General features: G+C 33.0%; 1 protein-coding gene across 1 annotated transcript in view; it reads right to left on the bottom strand.

Moving 5' to 3' along the window:
* LOC148302614 (uncharacterized) overlaps nucleotides 1-19703 on the bottom strand; it is a 52690-nt gene that overhangs the window by 23789 nt on the left and 9198 nt on the right. Inside the window, exon 2 of the mRNA XM_088271340.1 lies at nucleotides 16259-16365. Within this exon, the coding sequence (XP_088127466.1) occupies nucleotides 16259-16358 (100 nt within the window). The 5' untranslated portion in view covers nucleotides 16359-16365. The remainder of the gene's footprint in view (nucleotides 1-16258; nucleotides 16366-19703) is intronic.

The raw sequence follows: 19703 nt of genomic DNA, 5'->3' as shown, positions 1-19703 counted from the left end.
ATGTCCCTACTTTACGCAATTTAAGGAAGCGAACAGGGTATTAACGAACCGGGGATCTCTCTTCCCTGCGAAGGGTCATCAAGAGAGTCACCAGAAGAAGAAAACGTTACAAGAGAGTGAAATAAAAATTGGGAAAACTTTATTTTTTGGTGTAAATTTTAGATACAGAATTCTTTTGTCTTTAATTTAAGCGGGAAATTGATTTTTTTTAAATGGTTTTTGGTTTTGTTTTTGTAATAAATTATAATATTTTTTTTTCTTCTTATGCATTAAAATATTGATATTTATTATCTTCACATTACTCCCCCTACTTTTATTGAACACAAATACTAAATACAAAAATATTTGATAAACGTAAAAAAATTATAACGATGATCAAAATAAAAATAATATCAGAGCAAGAATGTTATATGGGCCATAATGATATTGAACTGAATAGTACAATTCTGACACCTAGCGAATGATCGTAAAAGCACTCGTGGGAAGAAATCTTCCCCTGGAGCTATACTTCAATAGTCTGTTTAGAGATGGCGCTTTACTGAACAGGTCTATTGATTTCAAATGCAAGATCTTCACAATATGTTTTTTTTTACTGTACACTAGCCGTACCCGGCCGCGCGTTGTTGTGGCTAAGTCTAATAAAAAGGATGAAATATTTATAATATGTGTCATTTCTTAAAGCTTATAAAGCAATGAAAATATTAAAAACCTATGAAATAATTCAATTGAAAACATTAAAAATGTGACAGCACCTGTCAAGAAGCAAGCTTTCCGCCATGAACAATGTTCAATTATTTAATTATTTTGTTGTCACATTAAAAAGTTATAATGTTTAAATTTGAAGTTTTTGTAGCTCCAGGTAATTGCTAATATCTCTTTTCAACAGCAACCTCTTTGTTCTTTACTAGCAGAAACCTACATGGAACGTAATTGAGATTTTTTTTCCGAAATTATATTATATGTAAATAAATCCTATATGGATTAAGTCCAGAAATTGTGAAAAAAAATTTGGACACACTTAAAATATTTTGAAGTAATTGAGAACCATCAATGAGGCAATTCCCATACAAAATTACCGATTTCTTTTTTTATATTTTTTGGCTGTTACTATGGGTTTTTATTAATTCTAATTTTTTAACCCCCTTGTATGAAGGCGAACAAATAAAAAATAAACAAATCAGTGGAGCCATTTTTTTTCGGGATACTAACGCACGGCAGTTTATTTTTTTGTATAATATATAGATAGATAGATAACTACAATTGTATTACTTTGTGTTAAGTTATAAAAAAAAAAAATATTGTATTTTGTAAAGGAAGATGTATCGTACGAAAATATATATTTTATTTTATTTTAATCGCTTATTTTGAGCGATCGGTCATAGAAAAAGGTAAAAAGTAATACTTTAATATGTCAATACGCGAAACTGTTGTCGCATTGCGGATCGCGAAGAAAGTGCTCATGATAAAAATATGCAAGTAAGAAGTTAATAGTCGTTATTCAGTTCGTGCATTGAAGAAGCACCTCGGCTCGGTCGACTGCAGTTAATGTATGTTTAACTTTAGTTTCATACAAACATTGTATTTAATAATAAAATTGGTATAATGTTATCGTGCAAAATCATACGTTACTGGGTAGTGAGTTCATTTAGATAGGTATCTCGTGTGAATATTTGTACATTACCTTTTCTTTAGATTTTTATATTAAATTAACAAATATTTAACAGATTTATTCCTCCATTATGGAAAACCTACGGTGCTGTGTGGTAAAATAATTCCATGTTTATTATACTTTATTCAGGGATGTAGGGATTATTAAAATATAATAAAATACTTAAAGGCGAGGTTTTAACTAATTTCTATTTTTATGTAATTCAGAAAGGTAAAATATATTCAATGAATACAAAAATCAACAACAACAACAAAAACTAAATTTTGCAGCCCCGCTTTGAGTGTAGATGAAAAGCTCGTTCTATATTATACGAATTATAAAGATTAAAAAAATACTAATAAATACTTGTGAATTTACCATTATTTGTAATATCGAGAAATGTTTTCAGATTAATTTAATGAAATAGTCAGTAAAAACGTATATCACATACAAGTTTTCTATCTACTACAACGGGTGGGTGCTAATTAAATGACCGTAGTAGGCTGTTTATTACATTTAATAGGGCTTGCAACAGCAAAAAAAGAGAATGATAAGAAGAACAACCAAAAATATTATTAATCATTAAAAAATACGTATGAATTTACTATTGCTTTACAAATATCGGGAAATGTTTTCAGATTAATTTTATGAAATAGTCTGTAAAAACGTATATCATACACAAGTTATCTACCAACTTCAACTGACCGCAGTTGGCTGTTTATTATAATTAATGCATAATAATAAGAACAACAGCAAAAAATCATAAAGAAAATGACAAATCCAAATTACTGAAAAATATAAGAATGAGGAAAAGTGGTTATCAATATAAAGGTTAATTTATTTCTGCATTATTTCGATTTATACGTCAAAATCATGATGTGTACAATAAGAGAGAAGTTCTCTCAAGAAGTGGAATGGAAGGTCTGGCATTACATTGCAAACCAAGTGACAGTCCGTCTTCTCCTGTTAAGATTTTTGTGTGTGTGATTTTCTTATCACTAAGGCAGATATGAAGAAGTTCCCATAAATAGGCCACAGCCGACCATATGAATACAATCAAAGCCTTGTATTATATATCATAAATAACAGATATAATTTATTTACTTTAGGTGTTAAATATTTTTCCCAGGAATCGCTTCTGAAGCTCAGAAATGGTCACTTTAATTCTATGTAATTTATGATCAAATCAACACTGCAACGACCTCATGGAGTGACCTGTGCACTTATGGATGTAGACGAGGATCAGAAGACGTGATAGAATGTAAAGATTTTTATGTTTTATTAAGGAGGTACTCGTAAACATACAATTTAGTAAGTGACCGGCTTCACAAAGAGCCAGACGTATCTTCGAGCACAATTCTTTTCAAAGAATATATCGTAGTCGTACAGGAGAAAGTGACCAACTAACAAAATGCAATATGTTCAGGAGGGCCTTTTAAGTCACTTTTACTTGGCAAGAAAATAAACATCAATGCAGTCAGTCATTGTTAACAAGTCAATATATTATACTTCCAAGTTAAAATCCTTTGGTTTTTTTAAAAACTCATCTTTTAAAAAACCATACATTCATTTCGAAGAAAATATTATTTGTTAAATACAAAAACGGTGTTTTAAAACAATAACGTTAAATGTTAGCTGGGTTTCAAAAAAAATATTTTGCGGACTATCGAATATCCCGCCTTAATAAGAGTCGTATTGTCGTATTGTTTCAACCCTGTTGTTGACTTGCGGCAGGGCGGCGAGCGGCAGGGCGGGGGCGGGGGCGGGGGCGGCGGGCGGCGGGGCGCCGCGGCGCGGCACCGCCCACGCGTGACGTTCCCGTTCCCGTTCCGCGCACCGCTGAGTGCTATGGCTCAAGCTACTAACTGATAATTACTTACCCACAAGCTTAGAGTCAACTACCTGACGGAAGAAACCACTTACCTACACACATTTTATGCAGCACATACATTGTACATACTCAAAAAAAAAAGTTCATTGTCCAAACTTGAGATTTAAAAATAAATATTGTTGTTTTAAAGTAACATAAAAGCTAGAATAACAGTAAAAGGATAATGCGTTATCAGCAAAGTGTAGGTAACTTTATCTTCACTTCTAGACTTTTATTTTGAATTATTTTGGCATTTTCATTATTTTTAGTTATATTATGTTAAAGTTACGCAAAATAATATCAATGAATACTTTTTTTTACCGAATTGATGTAATGTTAACTTTATCTATACTGGTAGATAAAACGTTCTCACCTTTGGAATTGACGCTCTGTGGTGGTAGGATTATGATAAATCATGAAAACCATAGATATGTCAGTAGTGTCGGTAAATTAATATTTATTTATATTCGGGAATAAACAAAGATACATTTTTTAAACATTAATTTCATGATTATAAAGATCGACAGCCGAGTTCAATATGCCTCATTTCAGAAGTGAAGTTGATTGTACCCCGACACGTCACTTCGACATCAGTTTGATCGACATAGCATTCCTAACAGAGGTAGGGAACCAGCTATCGGAAAATGTTGAATGAATTAAATATAGCAATAATAAATTGGATCCTCCGGTAAGGAATAAAAATTCCAACGAAAAAAGTCTCGGTTTGCGGACGTAATTTCGGGTAACGAACAAAAACTTGGGTAAGGAACGAGAAGTCACATAGTTTGCGGACCAAGATCTCAGGGATCAAGATCACAGTGGAATAACTGGAATAGCCTTATGATTTTTGATGAGCAGTGAGAGACGGAGACTTTTAGCAAATTTCTTATAGTTTGGGTAGAAGACTCGCCACTTAAGAAGTGAGTTTTCAATATGTACCAATTTGGCTCAAGCATAAAACATCCCATTTCATAAATGTAATTATACCATTCGAACTTGAACTAACCGGTAGTTCAAATTCCAAAAGTAAGATGGTCCACCCTTTATATCGTGGAAATATATCATTTTTACGAAAATTTGAAATTCTATTCAATGAAGTCTAAATCTCGAATCATTAAAATACTGGAATGAAATAAGTCCCATTGCACTGGTTTTTAGTAAGGTAGAAATATGATCAACTTTAAGGGACTGATAGTTTGCTGAAAACAAAATAAACAAATAAATACTTTGCAAGAGAAATTGTAATTTTTTATTTATTTGAATTTGTTCTTATATTTTGTTGAATTATCGAAATTGTGTATAGATTATCATCATAAAATATTGTGTGATAAAATACTATTTTCAGGCGGTGAGGAAGGGGTTAACCATTTCAGATTTTTTGTAATGGAATTCAAAATGCAGAAAATTCGGGCTACAAACAGTCTTACCGAAAGAATTTATTTCATTACTCGATATTGCACTGCACACGCATGAAGACTATTGACATTTATGCATTTTGAATAAACCTAATTACAAGAAAAATATTTTAGATTATAAATACCGCGTGAATAGCGAGGTGCTATTAAAAAAAAACAACAAGAATGTGAAACACGCACATAAAAATGAAACACATACCAAAATATACTTTCATTTTTAGTTCTTACCATATTTGTAAAATTGGAAATGGTTCAACAGTAATAATTATTGAGTAATTTGTATTCCACCCATAGTGTTAGATCGGACACTTGCCATTGTAGGATTAGTGATAAATTACCTCTAGCGCCTTTTAAATTACCTCTAGCGCCTCAAAAAGCAACAATTTTAGGAATTTAAACATAACTAGATTTATACGACCACCCTGATAGCAAAATTGCATTCAATAATTCAAACTGTAAGATACCCGTTTTGTATTCACACAAATCCAAGCATTATTTTTTTAACAAAATGTTTTAGTTTAGCAATGTAACATGCTGAGAAGCTAACTGATCGATATCGAATTAGATAATGTGATCTTGTAACGTATGTGTGTATCCTTCTATGTCCACGAATAAAATAATATTACATACACAACGAATAGACAATTTTGTTTGACAATATTAAATATTAGTATGTATCTGCAATGAATGTTTTCATTGTTTCAAGGAACATAATATGATGGTAAAGTGAATAATTTTAATTTTGTTTAGTTTATTATTAAACGTGCGATTTTTTTGCGCACATTATGATTTAAGAACAAGAAGTAAAAAAAAAACAAAACATTAGTAAGGTTTTCTTTAACTCTCGTTGTGTATTTCCGAACAATTTAGAAACTCAGGTGACTAGATGCGACTTATGTAATTTGCATATTAGGCCGACGATACGTGGTTTGGTTAAGTGTTCACTTACTTGGCGATCTATGGTCTATGCAAAATGCAAATAGCATTGTATCATACTATCATCTGCGCATTGTATGCACGCTGGGGATACAAGAAAGTGCGTGACCGCGGAGTCTCCCCCGAGCCGGACCTGAACCGAGGTATTCGATTACGAATCACTTTCGTTTCTCATGCCTCACGCGTTAAGTTATGCAGATGGAATCCGATTAATAAACATTTCATTTTTATCGCAATCCGACGGCCGTTTTCGTCGCCACTTTGGACTAGTACCGACCAATAATTCATAATTGTATTTATGTTGCGCAATGTGGTAAACAATTTCAAACAAAAGGTGCTACGACGTCCTTATCCCATGGCAGTCAGTCAATACGTCGCGCGTCGATGCCTAGAGCCCAATATAGAGAACATTGTGCAATTGCTAAAAAATGCGAGCATTTCAGGGTCAATTTGGAGTGCGTTTTTAATTATGACGAAACTTAGAATATGTTTATATTAATTTAACTCGAATAATAATCGTTAAGATATCAATTTCACCCAAAAAGTCGACACGATATTTTTTTCACATTCATATATTTACAACTTCAAATGTACAATAATGTCTCATCACTAAGTTTCCCATGCCTAGAGCATATTTTACAATACTTTAATTTTAATTTTTTTAATTTTTTTTATTTGATAAGAATTTAATATTATATAATACGAACACAAATAATCTTCTTGAAAAAAAATATGGTATAGCAACATCCTACTCAACAAATTTACAATTTGTCACTCACGTCGTTTTGGCTGGCAACATATATTAATATAACAAATTTTATAATTGTTTATTCATTAAAAATATTCCAAAATGGATCTAACATATAACGCTAAAAATCATGTTAACCAGAGTACTTGTTACTTCATAAGTTAGAAAAAAAGTAAAATATAATGCAGCATATTTGTATGTATCTACAGATGTAACATAAGAATTTACAAATATTTCTTTGAGAGTTCATTTAGAAAATAGTTTTGTGAGGTTCTCTGTCCGACATTCGACAGTGTTAATGACTTCTGATGATGATGACGACGTGGGATTCCACCAGCGGGCGTTAAGTAGTTCAAGAATCCCAACACAATGGAATTCCTCAATCGCGGCATTCTTCTCAACACAGTGCAGAAGGAAGGAAAGCGGGTTACAATCATGAACAACGTCGAACCAAGTCCGTGTTTTGCTCGTAAATCAATATACGGTGTAGTTGATAAGCCAATTCTTCATATTTATTTAGTATCAATAAATGCTTTGCGAATAATTGCCATAAATTTCACAGCAAAATATCCCAGCCTAAATATAGCCAATAAATAATCAAAAATTAAATTTTTAAGACAAAGAAAAGTAAATCATAGTTTTTTTATTATTTTTTTTGGCATACTAGGAGACGTCTAAAACGATCATTTTAAATTTAATTTTGCTTATTTAAGTGCATTGTTTTTTAACATAAATTTGGACACTAAAATATTGTGAAATATGGAATGTACTAAATAACTTGTACTTGAAATCTCACCTTGTAGTTTATTTTACTAACTGATGTTTAAAATTAAGAAGTTTTTTTACAGGTGTACAAACAAAATATAATTATTTATTATGAACAATTTGACATCTCGTGTGTACAATTTTAAACCATTTCTCATTTGGGCCAGTATTTAGTACCTTATGCTTCGACATAGCAATTACTCTCTTCTTTCTTCCATTTTTCCATATAAAAAGAAGAATTAAAAAAAATCCTTGGCCACATGACTATTAGAATGCGGAAATTTATGTGCATTCAAACACGTGTCAAAGGTCAGGTATTGATAATATTTTTTAGTGCATAGCAATTATGCACGTGAACGAATGCTAGCAGCAGCTGCCGAACGACGCAAGGTGTCGGTAAGCGGGCAGCAGCCAGCGGACAGCGGAGTGGTCGTGGACAGGTGACGGGAGGATGACACTCTTCGTAGAGTGCAGGTATTTCGGCAGATGGCTTGTTTTAAATACCTCAATGTAACAGAAACCAGATGTTTCAATACTTAAGCAACGTTATTTGGAGGGATTATCACAGAATATTTTAATCCTGACGAAGAAATAAAATGCCGAATTATATATATATATATATATATATATATATATATATATATATATATATATATATATATATATATATATATATATATATATATATATAAGCTATATTTTGAGTTGATAAGTAATGTCCTTTAAAAAAAAGCAGTTACGTCCTTGACCTTAAGCTCTTTCACTTATGTCATCTATATCCTATTTAATACATCATTTCAATCTTTTATCTAAGAATAACTGATCACCAAGATTTCATATAGCTAAAAAATACAAGATGATATCCGTCAAGTGGCTGCCGCCAGTGTTGATACACATTTGTGCCCGTTTTTCAATTTGTTTGTATACTGTACCTGACTTGTTCAAAAATATCAAGTCTGATGACGTACGACGCCATTTGAAAAAAATATAACATCTTCATTAATTTTGCGACACCCTGTGTATTGTATTGTTGCGTACACGATTATGTGCAATGGCTACATCGTGTATCGACAAGACGAGATGTCCTCGACGTGCCTATACGTTGGCCAACGTCTATTTACGTCAGTCCAAACAGCACAATATAATAAATTAATAATACTTACAGTGGACATTACAATTAGGAATGCTATGAAATCCTCAAAGAGACGAACAATATACGTTACGTGTGTAACATCAAGTACACATGAAGACTTCGGTAATACGAGTATGTCAGGTGATCATCAATAGTTTACATAGGAATATACGAAACTAGTCATTAAAATCAATTTAAGGTTTTTATAAGACACTACTATGTAGTTTCGATACCTACAGATGTTCTCACCAACAAGAGTTTGTATTCTCCCTTATGAATGAGATGTTCTCGAAAATAAGAATGTCTAATAAAAAATCAAAAGTGGTCTTAAACAAGTATTTTATACATTTATATTCGTATTCAAACCAATGTGTATGTTGTTAAACAAAAATATTACCAAATCAACAAACAATACCATCAATGATTATCGGGTGCATTCTGTGGGCGTGTTAAAAGTTGGCCAGTTTTATGAGGATTCCTCGCCCCCAGTATGTAATTCTCATCACTAGTAAATTATAATAGTAATTATTTCTCTTATATTTCTAACATTTTGAGGTGTCTAAATACTTGTTCAATTTACAGGGCTTACGACTTGTCACAGGCTGGTTAAGTGATGCTCTTTACACACGTGTAACTTTCACCGTTCTACCCATGATTGATAACCACACTGATACAATTTTGGAGTCATACATATCGCTTACTCCTTTCAAGAACGTCATAAATCAAAAATCGACATTTTTCAGTTGTGCATGTTTTGAAAATGCCCAGAAAATGTACTATATTCCAGCAAAAGAGGCATATTTTTAACTTAATATTTACCCGCTACAGGGCAGAAAGTGTTGTTTTTGCATTTTGAAAAAAAGGTTTTGTTTAATTATTTTTTTAAATATTCTTTATATTTTTCAAATGGAGAAAAAACCTTCAGGTTTAACCTAAAAAGATCTGTTGCACAGTTAAAAGTTCAATAAGTGGCTTGATATTTATTTTTAATAAATTGTATTATATTTCAAAACTTTAAAAACGTTCTCCTGAAAAATCAAGTTTTTTTATTTATGACGTTCTTGAAAGGAGTGAGCGAAATATGATTAATCTCATGACGTTCCATGATCGAGTCAATCACGGGTAGAATGTTTCACGCATGTAAAGTGATCACTTTACCAGCCTTTGACAGGTCGTAAGCCCTGTAAATACCCAGACTTCCGTGTCCTTTTTCATCTATGTTGAGATGTCAAAAAAAATTATACTACCTTGAACTCCCAGGTAGTATTACTATAAATACATGTGTAAATCAATTATATTTACTTATGACCCCCCATGGAAATCGAACATGGGACTTTCGCTAACCATGCTACGAAGGCGGGCAAATATAATTGGTCTAAATTTTAAGACCACGTTAGTATAAAAAAAATATACTGTTTTTACTGTTGATACCAAAAATTTGACAAAATCTGACAGTGGAAGACGAGTGGCATTACAGGAATGCGTAATTTAAATTGTTTTATAAATATATAAATCATCCAACGTTTTGGTAGAATAAACTCATATGTATAGAATTTCCAAAATACGAAGACTAGCATACCGATAGTAAAATAATTATTATGTGTTGTAGTGTTAGGAAATGAATTGAATTCTTATCTAATAATTTTTGTGTTCTAAAATATTTTTATTATATCGATATCTATTTTTTACCTATGTGATAAACTTGACCTGGTTCTAAATGAAGTACATATTTGAATAGATTCTATTTGATTTTAGTTATTCAAACGTTAGTAATAACACCACAAGAGTATGAAAATTACAGAAGCAAATAATAAAAATGCGAAAAAAAAATAATAAGAAAAGATTTTTTTGCGTAGCAAACATTGAGACGCAGTAAAAAATAAAATTTCATTGAACACGTATTTTTTCAATAGTTTTTTAGAAATAGTTACAAAATTATGGCTTCGATGTTATTTTCCGTTTATCAATTGTTTCCACGATTATGACTAAGATATTAGATATTATTTATATATTATTTATATGAAAATAACTTCTGTAATTGGAGATAATCCAGATTTCGTGAACAAGTATTTCGACACACTCAAAATGTTGTAAATAAATTATCTGGTCAAATTATAAGCTTAAATAATAAAAATGAAAATGATATTTTCTGGCGTTTCTCATGTCGCTCACTCCTTTCAAGAACGTCATAAATCAAAAATCGTCAATTTTCAGTTGTGCATGTTTTCGGAATACCCAGAAAATGTACTATATCCCAGCAAAAGAGGTATATTTTAACCTACTATTTACCCGCTGCAGGGCAGAAAGTGTTGTTTTTGCATTTTGAAGAAAAGGTATTGTTCAACTAATTTTTATTAATATTACATATTTTACAAATGGAGAAAAAACCTTAAGGTTTTACCTTAAAAGATCTGTTACACAGTAAAAAGTTCAACAAGTGGCTTGATATTTATTTTTAATACATTGTATTATATTTTTAAACTAGAAAAACGTTCTCCTGAAAAATCGAGTTTTTTGATTTTTGACGTTCTTGAAAGGAGTGAGCGATGTGTGGGATTATAATCCAGGATTCGGACCTCACATACTAATAAAAATAAAAGAGTTTCTGCTCAATAAAAAGCTTCTTTTCATCTCACCAATAGATGTCTCTAGCGAATTTCTAGTGATTCAAGAATAATGTTATAAAATTAGTAAATTTATTTAGAACTTTCAAGAATTTGAGTAGTGTGGTTGTCTATAATGGGTAGAATTGGTGAATGTTACAAGTGTATAAAGTGATCACTTAAACCAGCCTATGACGGTCGTCTGCCCCGTAAATGCCTAGACTTCCATATTCTTCTTCATCTTTGATGAGATGTCAAAAAATAAGATATAAGATGTCACTTGATAAGTCTTTCCGTGTTCCTACTTCCGTTTATCACACATTTGATGATGCGAACTCGGGATCTTATCGATGAGTGCAGATTGCAGACGGAGTACTAAAGGGTCCGCCAAATAACTTTTTTTTTTTCAAAACAGGGCGCAAAACATCGAGTGTAGCTTCGGCTGTGTGGCACGTAGCGCCGTCCTGTTGAAACCAAATGTTGCCAATATCCTCCTCTTCAATTTTTGTGAACAAAAATCCGTTCAACATGGCCCGATAACGATCGCCATTGACTGTAACGGCCACTCCTTGCTCATTTTCAAAGAAAAATGGCCCAATTATGCATCTGGACCAAAATCCGCACCAAACAGTGACTCGTTTTGGGTGTACCGGCTTTTCAATGTATGCGTGCGGGTTTTCTGTGCCCCAAATACGACAATTTTGCTTGTTTACATACCCGCCAAGATCAAAATGAGCTTCATCCGAAAAGATGATTTTTTTGGCAAAATCGGCATCTTCTGTAAGTCGATCGCAGGCCCACTCAGCGAAGCGAAAACGCATTGGATGGTCAGTTGGCTTCAACTCCTGAACCAATTGGACTTTGTATGGCGTCATACCAAGGTCTTTATGCAAAATTCGTCTCAATGATGTCTCCGAAATGTTCAATTGTTGAGAACGACGGTGAATTGATGTTGATGGCGCTTCACGCACACTTTCTGCCACAACATCGATATTCTCGGGTGTACGCACTGTTTTTGGCTTTTCACGCTTTGGTTTATCGATGAGGATGCCAGTTTCTTTCACTTTTTTCACAAGATAACGAACATACGGAGCTGACGGTGCTTCTCTTCTTCCAAAAACCGTACGCAATTTTCGCACACATTCTGCAACATTACCATGATTTTCAAAGTAATGTCGCAATATTTCCCAGCGTTGTTCAAGCGTATACACAACCATATTCGCTCAGCGGAAGAATAAAACTAATTATCTGTCAAATCAGACATGAGCTAAGTGTTACCATTCACGAAATAAGCACTAGTTGAAAAAAAAAACTTTAGATGGCGGACCCTATAGTTCCCCGAAGTTGGTCGTCCTAAGCCAGCGGTTCCCAAACTCTTATGGCCCACGGACCCCTTTTCATAGTCAAATCTTGCCCACGACCCTGGGTGAAAAACTACATAAACGGATAATAGAAAAATTACATTTTATTTTGATGTCTTGAACGGTAAATGGTAACGAAAAAATAAAATATAAATAAAACATTTGGTTGAAGAATGTCAGTTAACAAACATAGCGAAGAACAGTTCTTGGGATGTTTTGCTTCTTTTACAAATCTCACACTCAAACTAAAAGTTAAGCTCCGTGTCCTGGTAATGTTGACTCGTCAAGCTATATAGAGATTCAGATATTTTTAAGTATGTAGTCATATAAAGAGATTTCTACGCACTGAGCCATTTCGTCTATCCTTCTTCGTACAGTATTATTACTCAGTAGAATTATTTTTTATAATATAGTAAGCAATGGTTTGTGCAATACGGTGAGTATTACCTCACTTACACCTGCAAGAATAAGTTCTTCGCCAATATTGTGCGGCTTTTCAGACTTCGCAATCATTAATGATAGATAAAAATATGTCACAATTTTTTAAAATCTAATTTGCGCGGACCCTTTGACATTGTTCGGACCCCCAAATCAAATTGAATTTTCCACGGACTTCTGGTACCTCTGGGGGTCCGTAAGGACCACTTTGGGAAGCACTGTCCTAAGCCGTAGTCTGTAGAGCGCAGAGCAGCACAGCGGCATCGTATGGCAATGGCGGCGATACGTAGGCGAATGCGCCTCGTGACCGCATACCACAGTTCGGAATGCGGTCCCAGCATTCAGCGCCGAAACGGTTCTACGGCGAATCGCGCCACGCAATTACAGACTTTATATCACCGATGCAATAAGCTTATATTGGTGGAAAAGAAGGAAAATCATACCGTCATCCCGAATGACAGTAAACCAGATAGCTTTAAAGACACGAGGCATAGCGACCGACTATAAAACTCGATAAATAATGAGCGTACGACACAATTTGGAGAAATTTAAAAATTACAATACCTAGGCCCGATGAGATTTCAATAACTTTTAAGCAATTCGTAATATAAGTACATATAGCTGCGGTTCCATTTATATGTACGCGAGCTATAGCGGCGACGAATGGTATTTTAAAAACGTGATCCGGGAACATCTACGCTTAATTTCATCATCAGAAAAATGCCCCAAGTTCACCGCGTGTTCCTAGTTTCTAAGCAGCGCGTGATATAAAATGTTAGTTTATTCTCACAACATTATACTCGTATGACCGCTTCTTAAGTAAAGTAGATGTAGTTCAAAGCTTTATCACCCAAGGCACTCGGTAGGACCCTTTAAAAAATTGGCAGTAGAAATCACGAATATTAACTGTCGAAAAGAGGCAATCACGTCAACCGTGCTGTGCTTTACGTAGACTACGTAGGCTCTGCAACCTGCGTAAGGTGCAACATTTGTCCCGGGTGTCCCCATCCCATTGTGTCCCGGGGAACGTGACATGGTAGGAACAAGAGTGTATTTACGTAGCTACATATTTATAAACTAACCATCAAAAATGATAATCTGAGATTTATAGTTACGTTGACTTAAGGTATAAAAATCCCTCATATGTATAAAAAAGGTGTATTTTGTTATACATTTTCATGTTTATTTATTTCCAATGAAGAAAAAACAGCGTTGAATGAAAAAAATCAATATAAATGTTTTGTCCAAAATGTGTAGGTATAAAGCGTTCACTTATAAAATGCATATGCACCTTACCATACATTACGTACAGCCTGTCGCATATTATTTGCTCAAAATTGCCACATTAACGTTATGCTTTTCCAAATGTAGTATTATCATTTTATGCATAAATTAACCACTGTTTAATATAGTCCCAGGTCACGGGTTATAGTACACTTTTCGGAATACGATTGTGCTATGACGCATTCCATTGTATACATAAGTAAATACTAACATAATTGTCTTACAAATATGTACCTAATTGTTAAGAAGATATATACTACATGCTATTGATAAAACCTAATACACATCTATTTACAAACGATAAAAATAATGTATGCCTTGGTACACGCTTGTAAACAATGCAGTTATAAGAATTAATAACTTATAATATTTTAAAATTATAAATATGAAGATACGAATTATCCATAAATATTATTGACATCCCGTTTCTTTAACAATAACAAAATTTAACACAAAATATTTCTAAATTATAGTTCTGCTATTTTGCAAATTAAATTGCCGGAAAGCTTTCACCTCAAACTTCACAATGGCGTAGTGCAGATTGGTGCACGGCTAAATTGACTCAATACTAAAGTTGTTGTTTGGTGTGTATCAAAGTAATTAAGTAATTTAGTGTCAGAGGCTAAGAGTGATATGTAGTAATTCTCTACGACTCGAGGGAAATGTGAAAATAATGCGCAAACTCTCCAAGATTCTTCTGTTTTCATAAATAATAATAACGATCTATTCAAGAGATTACCTACATCTTGTATAATAATGTTGTAATCTATAGAGAGCGATAAGGATGAAAATTTCCTACGGTCGACTTGTTACGGATACAATAAGTCACTTATCTACTTGAACCAGTACTTGCTACCAATGATAGAGAGACGAATGTTCACTTTCGTATATAAATAATAATATATGCCATATTTTATGTTCAGAGAGTAAATTAATTAATCATTTTTTTATTTATTGACTTGGCGTTTAATTTGTAGAACTCCATTTTAATTTATGTATTAATTTTAAATCAAACACAGATTTTTTTAATTCTACTAAGTTGTATTTTATTAACAAAAAACACATAAAAAATTATATTCTGACAATTGTTTCGCCTTGTTAGGGCATTATCAAACGAATGTCGTTCGTTTGATAATGCCCTAACAAGGCGAAACAATTGTCACAATATAATTTTTTATGTGTTTTTTGTTAATAAAATACAACTTAGTAGACTCAAAAAATCTGTGTTTGATTTAAAATTAATACATAAATTAATTGATCAATGTTTGAACGACATATCGAAGAACGCTATAATTATGTTAATACGTATTGTCAGAATGTAGTAGGGAAAGGATCCTCATCCCATTCGTCGAAATGTAAATAGTAATTAATGTCATTTTAAGATCATGAACATGTAAGTAACGCGTATCAAGCATGTGTGCAAGTAGAATTATTTGATCTACTAATACGACAGATAAAGAGATGAGGAAGTTGACCTGGACGAAGATCTTAATAATATGGGCAAACTATGAAATTCTCGTGCATTCACACGCCCGGCGGAGATTACTCGAGAATTAGAGACTGTCAAGTCGTGGGTCGTGGGATGAGGAATGTAACAGGAATGTGAGAGACTGAGGAGGTGTAACAACAAGTTTAGAGTAGTTTCCCATAAGAGTTTCTTTCACAGGCGCATTCATTCCTAATAGAATTCCCAACTATCCGTTTGTGTGGCCGGATGTATGCGGAGATTATTTCATATTACACACAATACAAATATAAATGTACCTACATATAATATGATACATGCGGAGTGAATTCCAATAGCGTTTTGTCATTCGTAGCGATTCGAACATTTTTAATTTTAGAAATACAAAATTGATATTTTACTCTAATACCGTTGACCTAAAAAACGATGAAAATTATGAACATAACTTTAGCTTTTACATTTCATTTATAAGAGTACTTTTCATTTTGTATTTAAATAATTAAATGAAAAATACAATTGAAATTAACCTATACATGAACTTATACATGACTGGTTAAAAATTGAGTAGAAAACAGTAAAAAAACACAACTTACCATTAGTATCAGTATCATCACTGCTGGAGTAAGCTCTCGAGTGTTGAAGCATTGTAGCTGCTCTGGACAGCACTTCCAGTGGACTCTCCACTGACTCCATCTTGTTTCTAAAAAGTAATGATAGGTCATTAATTTTTTTTAAACAAACATCGATGTTTGATGTTAAAGGTTTGATAAAACTATCGCGTACAATAAATTATGTATAAAATTGCTTACAATGCACTCGACTTAGTCTGTTGAATTGTAGAGCTTGAGACATTCAAATTTTGGTTTTGCATTTAAATGAAGATTGGGTTTAAACGACTTAGATGCACATGCATATCACCTATACAATTACAAACAAAGTTTCAAGTAAAGATTTTTTCTTCAAAACACCGAGAAATAATCGCATAATCATACCATATATGGTCGTATGTACTTTTATAAATTAATAGATTTAAAATAGTACTCGAAGGACTATTTTAGAAGACAAATAATTTTTCTTATTAAACAAAGGCCAAATTAGGTAGATATATTAAGCGAGTATGCGTGAATACCACGCGCACACTCTAGACATGAGATATATAATAATACGTTGGTTGGGTACGAAATTCTTTGGCGTCTCTGAGTTGTTATTTCCCCACTCTAGGAAATATATTTTGGCAGTAGACCATTGATATTATAAGTCTAGGAATTCCCTCGCCGCGAATACGCACTAACTATACACGTAAACGTAGGCAGTAGGCACCCAAATTCCAAATAATGTTACCCAGGTTACATCGGCTTCAGTAACAACTTAATCAAATCGTTCGTTTATTTTTATACTTTAATAGTCCCGCAAAAATCAAATAGATATCTGAAAATACTCACACAATACCAAAGTATTATCACAACAAAAGCATATTTGTAAATCATAAAAATGTCACATTTTCATATATCAACTAGATACCCCTTAATCCATGTATGTAAATTAATTTAATCGTATTTTGTATTTTGTCAATTTGTAATACTTAACTACACATTTGTAATTCTGCTATTTTTCGTATGCGCTGTTTTGGTTATGTCTAAAAAATTCGTTTTAAATGACTTCGACGATTTGATTGTGAAAAAAACGTAGTCTCAAAACTAAATAGCCTTCGATTTTTCTTTGCTGCGGGTTTCCCAGCCCTTCGCATCTCATTATATCAGCAATTGTCGAATAAACAAAAAAAAGCAAAAAAGCGTGCTCCTAGAAATCAACTGATACATTTTTCTCTAAACCTTTTTCCTTTGCCTTCCTTATTATCATAAAATTGTAATTTATGTTTTTTTAACTGTTCAAGTACTATCTACCCTCTGATTGCAAACAGCTATATACGGTATAAACGTTTTGATCACGATGACGGTATAAATGTTTTTGGCTGGTTGGAAGAAATTGATTTTTAGTAATAAGCCCGCCAATGTACTAATTTCCTTTCTGTACATGATGTTTAAATAAATAAATAAAATGTAATAAACAATCACACTAAAAATACTATAGAAGAATTTAGAAGAGTTTTACCGTACAGTAAAGTATTGTTTGACAAACCATACCCTTTTGACAATTGTTTCTAAAAATTTATGGCAAAGTACATCGGGGGGACCCTTGACAGTTTTAGAGACAATCGGTAAAGATCTCGAAGTGTGTGAAGAAAGGCCCGTTACTCTGTTTCAACATATATTAACATAGTTGCCGAAGTGTTTCTCTGAAACACATAAAAAGTTAAAGTAGTGATACTTACTATAAACAATAATAATAATAATAAAAATTGCACAATTGAGCAAGATATATTTTTTACCATCCGACATAGACGAAGAAGAATAATGGAGGTCTGGCTTAAGGCTTACGATCTGTCATAGGCTGGTTGTAAACAAGTATCTGTACACACTTAAAATGACGTGAACTGAGATATTAGAGACCTCTACACGGACGTGCTTTACCGAGTGATTCCTTTTCTCCATATTATCGTTTGGGACAAATCGCACGAATAGTGTACATACAGTTCACCCCGGGCAAGGTGCGTCCAAATTATAAAAAAAAGGTACCACGTGCTTTATCGTTCGATATCTAGGGAATGTGTAGGTACTCCACTTTTGACAAGTGAACCATACTTTCTGCAGTGTAAATCGCGTAATCCAAATGAATTATTTTTGGTGCAAAACAACTTGAAGTTTCTGATCAATTAAAAAAATATATACAGATGACCAACTCGGGAGTCACGTTAAGGTCGCAACATAATTTTCGCTAAATCCAGGTAACATCTTACGTAATGTTACGCGGATTAAGATTATTTTTCTTTCTTAAAACAGGTATTTGCATTGTAAAAATAACTTTTTCTTCTAAATAATTAAATGTTTTTAAAAAGAGTTCTTGAAAGGTAAGGAATTAAGATTTTTTTCTACATAATATGTTATATTTAACATATTCCAAAAAACAACAAAAATATTTAATATGCATTCTTTAAAAAAAATCATTCGTAAATAGACTCTGGTGGCCTCCGGTGGAATGAATTCTGTGTTTACGATTATCCCCTCAACCCTTTGAACGAGTTAAGCAAAAAATAAAAGTTGATTTGAAAAATTAAAATTTTCTATAAAAAATAAGGTATTCTATAAAACTCCCTTTATTTCCTTTTCTTTGTTTACTTTAGTCCATGGCTTGTAAAAGCCAGGGACTATAAGTCCAAGGCTTTTACAACCCATGGACAAAGGAGGAAAAAATTCGGGCGACTAGTCGATTTACGCGTGCAAAGGGTTAAGGGCGCGATTTAAAATTTTGAAAATGGTTTAAATACCTTTTAACATATAAATAACACACCATATTTCGGTAGTGTAAAGGCAAAGGGGTATATCTGTTTCAGACCAAATTTTACAGGATAGCAAAAACAAACTTGTGAAACTCATTTGTTTTATGTATTTTTATATGTACATATCTCAATAAAACTAAATAAGTATTGTAACTACAGCTATATGCTTTTGCCAGATTATGGAATACACTATTTTAGACATTTTGTGGAACAAACTTAGAAAATGAAAAATTTTACTGATTATCCCTTTGCCATAACACTACCGATTTAAGCTGTATTTTTTTTTTAATGTGTGACGATATTAATATGGCACATCTAAATTATTATAACGCACGAAAAATGGTGTTGAAATGGTAAAGTGGACATGACTGACACGAGTTACGGACGAGAGGCGGTCGAGCAGCGCGCGGCGAGGCGCTGTAGCCACACGGTACAAGTCTGTTAGCCTTCACATTCCGCGACTGCGATGCGATCGTAGCGCATCGACAGTACCAGTGAAAAATCAAGTCATGCTTATATCAAATCGGGCGCGGATTTTAAATACACAAAGGTTACAACATTTTGAGTGTGTCCAAACACTTGTTCACAAATCTGGATTATCTCCAATTATAGGAGTTAATTATAATACTATTTTTTGACAT

This window comes from Brachycentrus maculatus, unplaced genomic scaffold (genome assembly GCF_059751285.1).
Source record: "Brachycentrus maculatus isolate JH-2025_06_01 unplaced genomic scaffold, ASM5975128v1 h1tg000432l, whole genome shotgun sequence".
NCBI lineage: Eukaryota > Metazoa > Arthropoda > Insecta > Trichoptera > Brachycentridae > Brachycentrus > Brachycentrus maculatus.
Note: the sequence above shows the minus strand (reverse complement) of the source record. Positions and strands in the feature narration are given on the sequence as shown.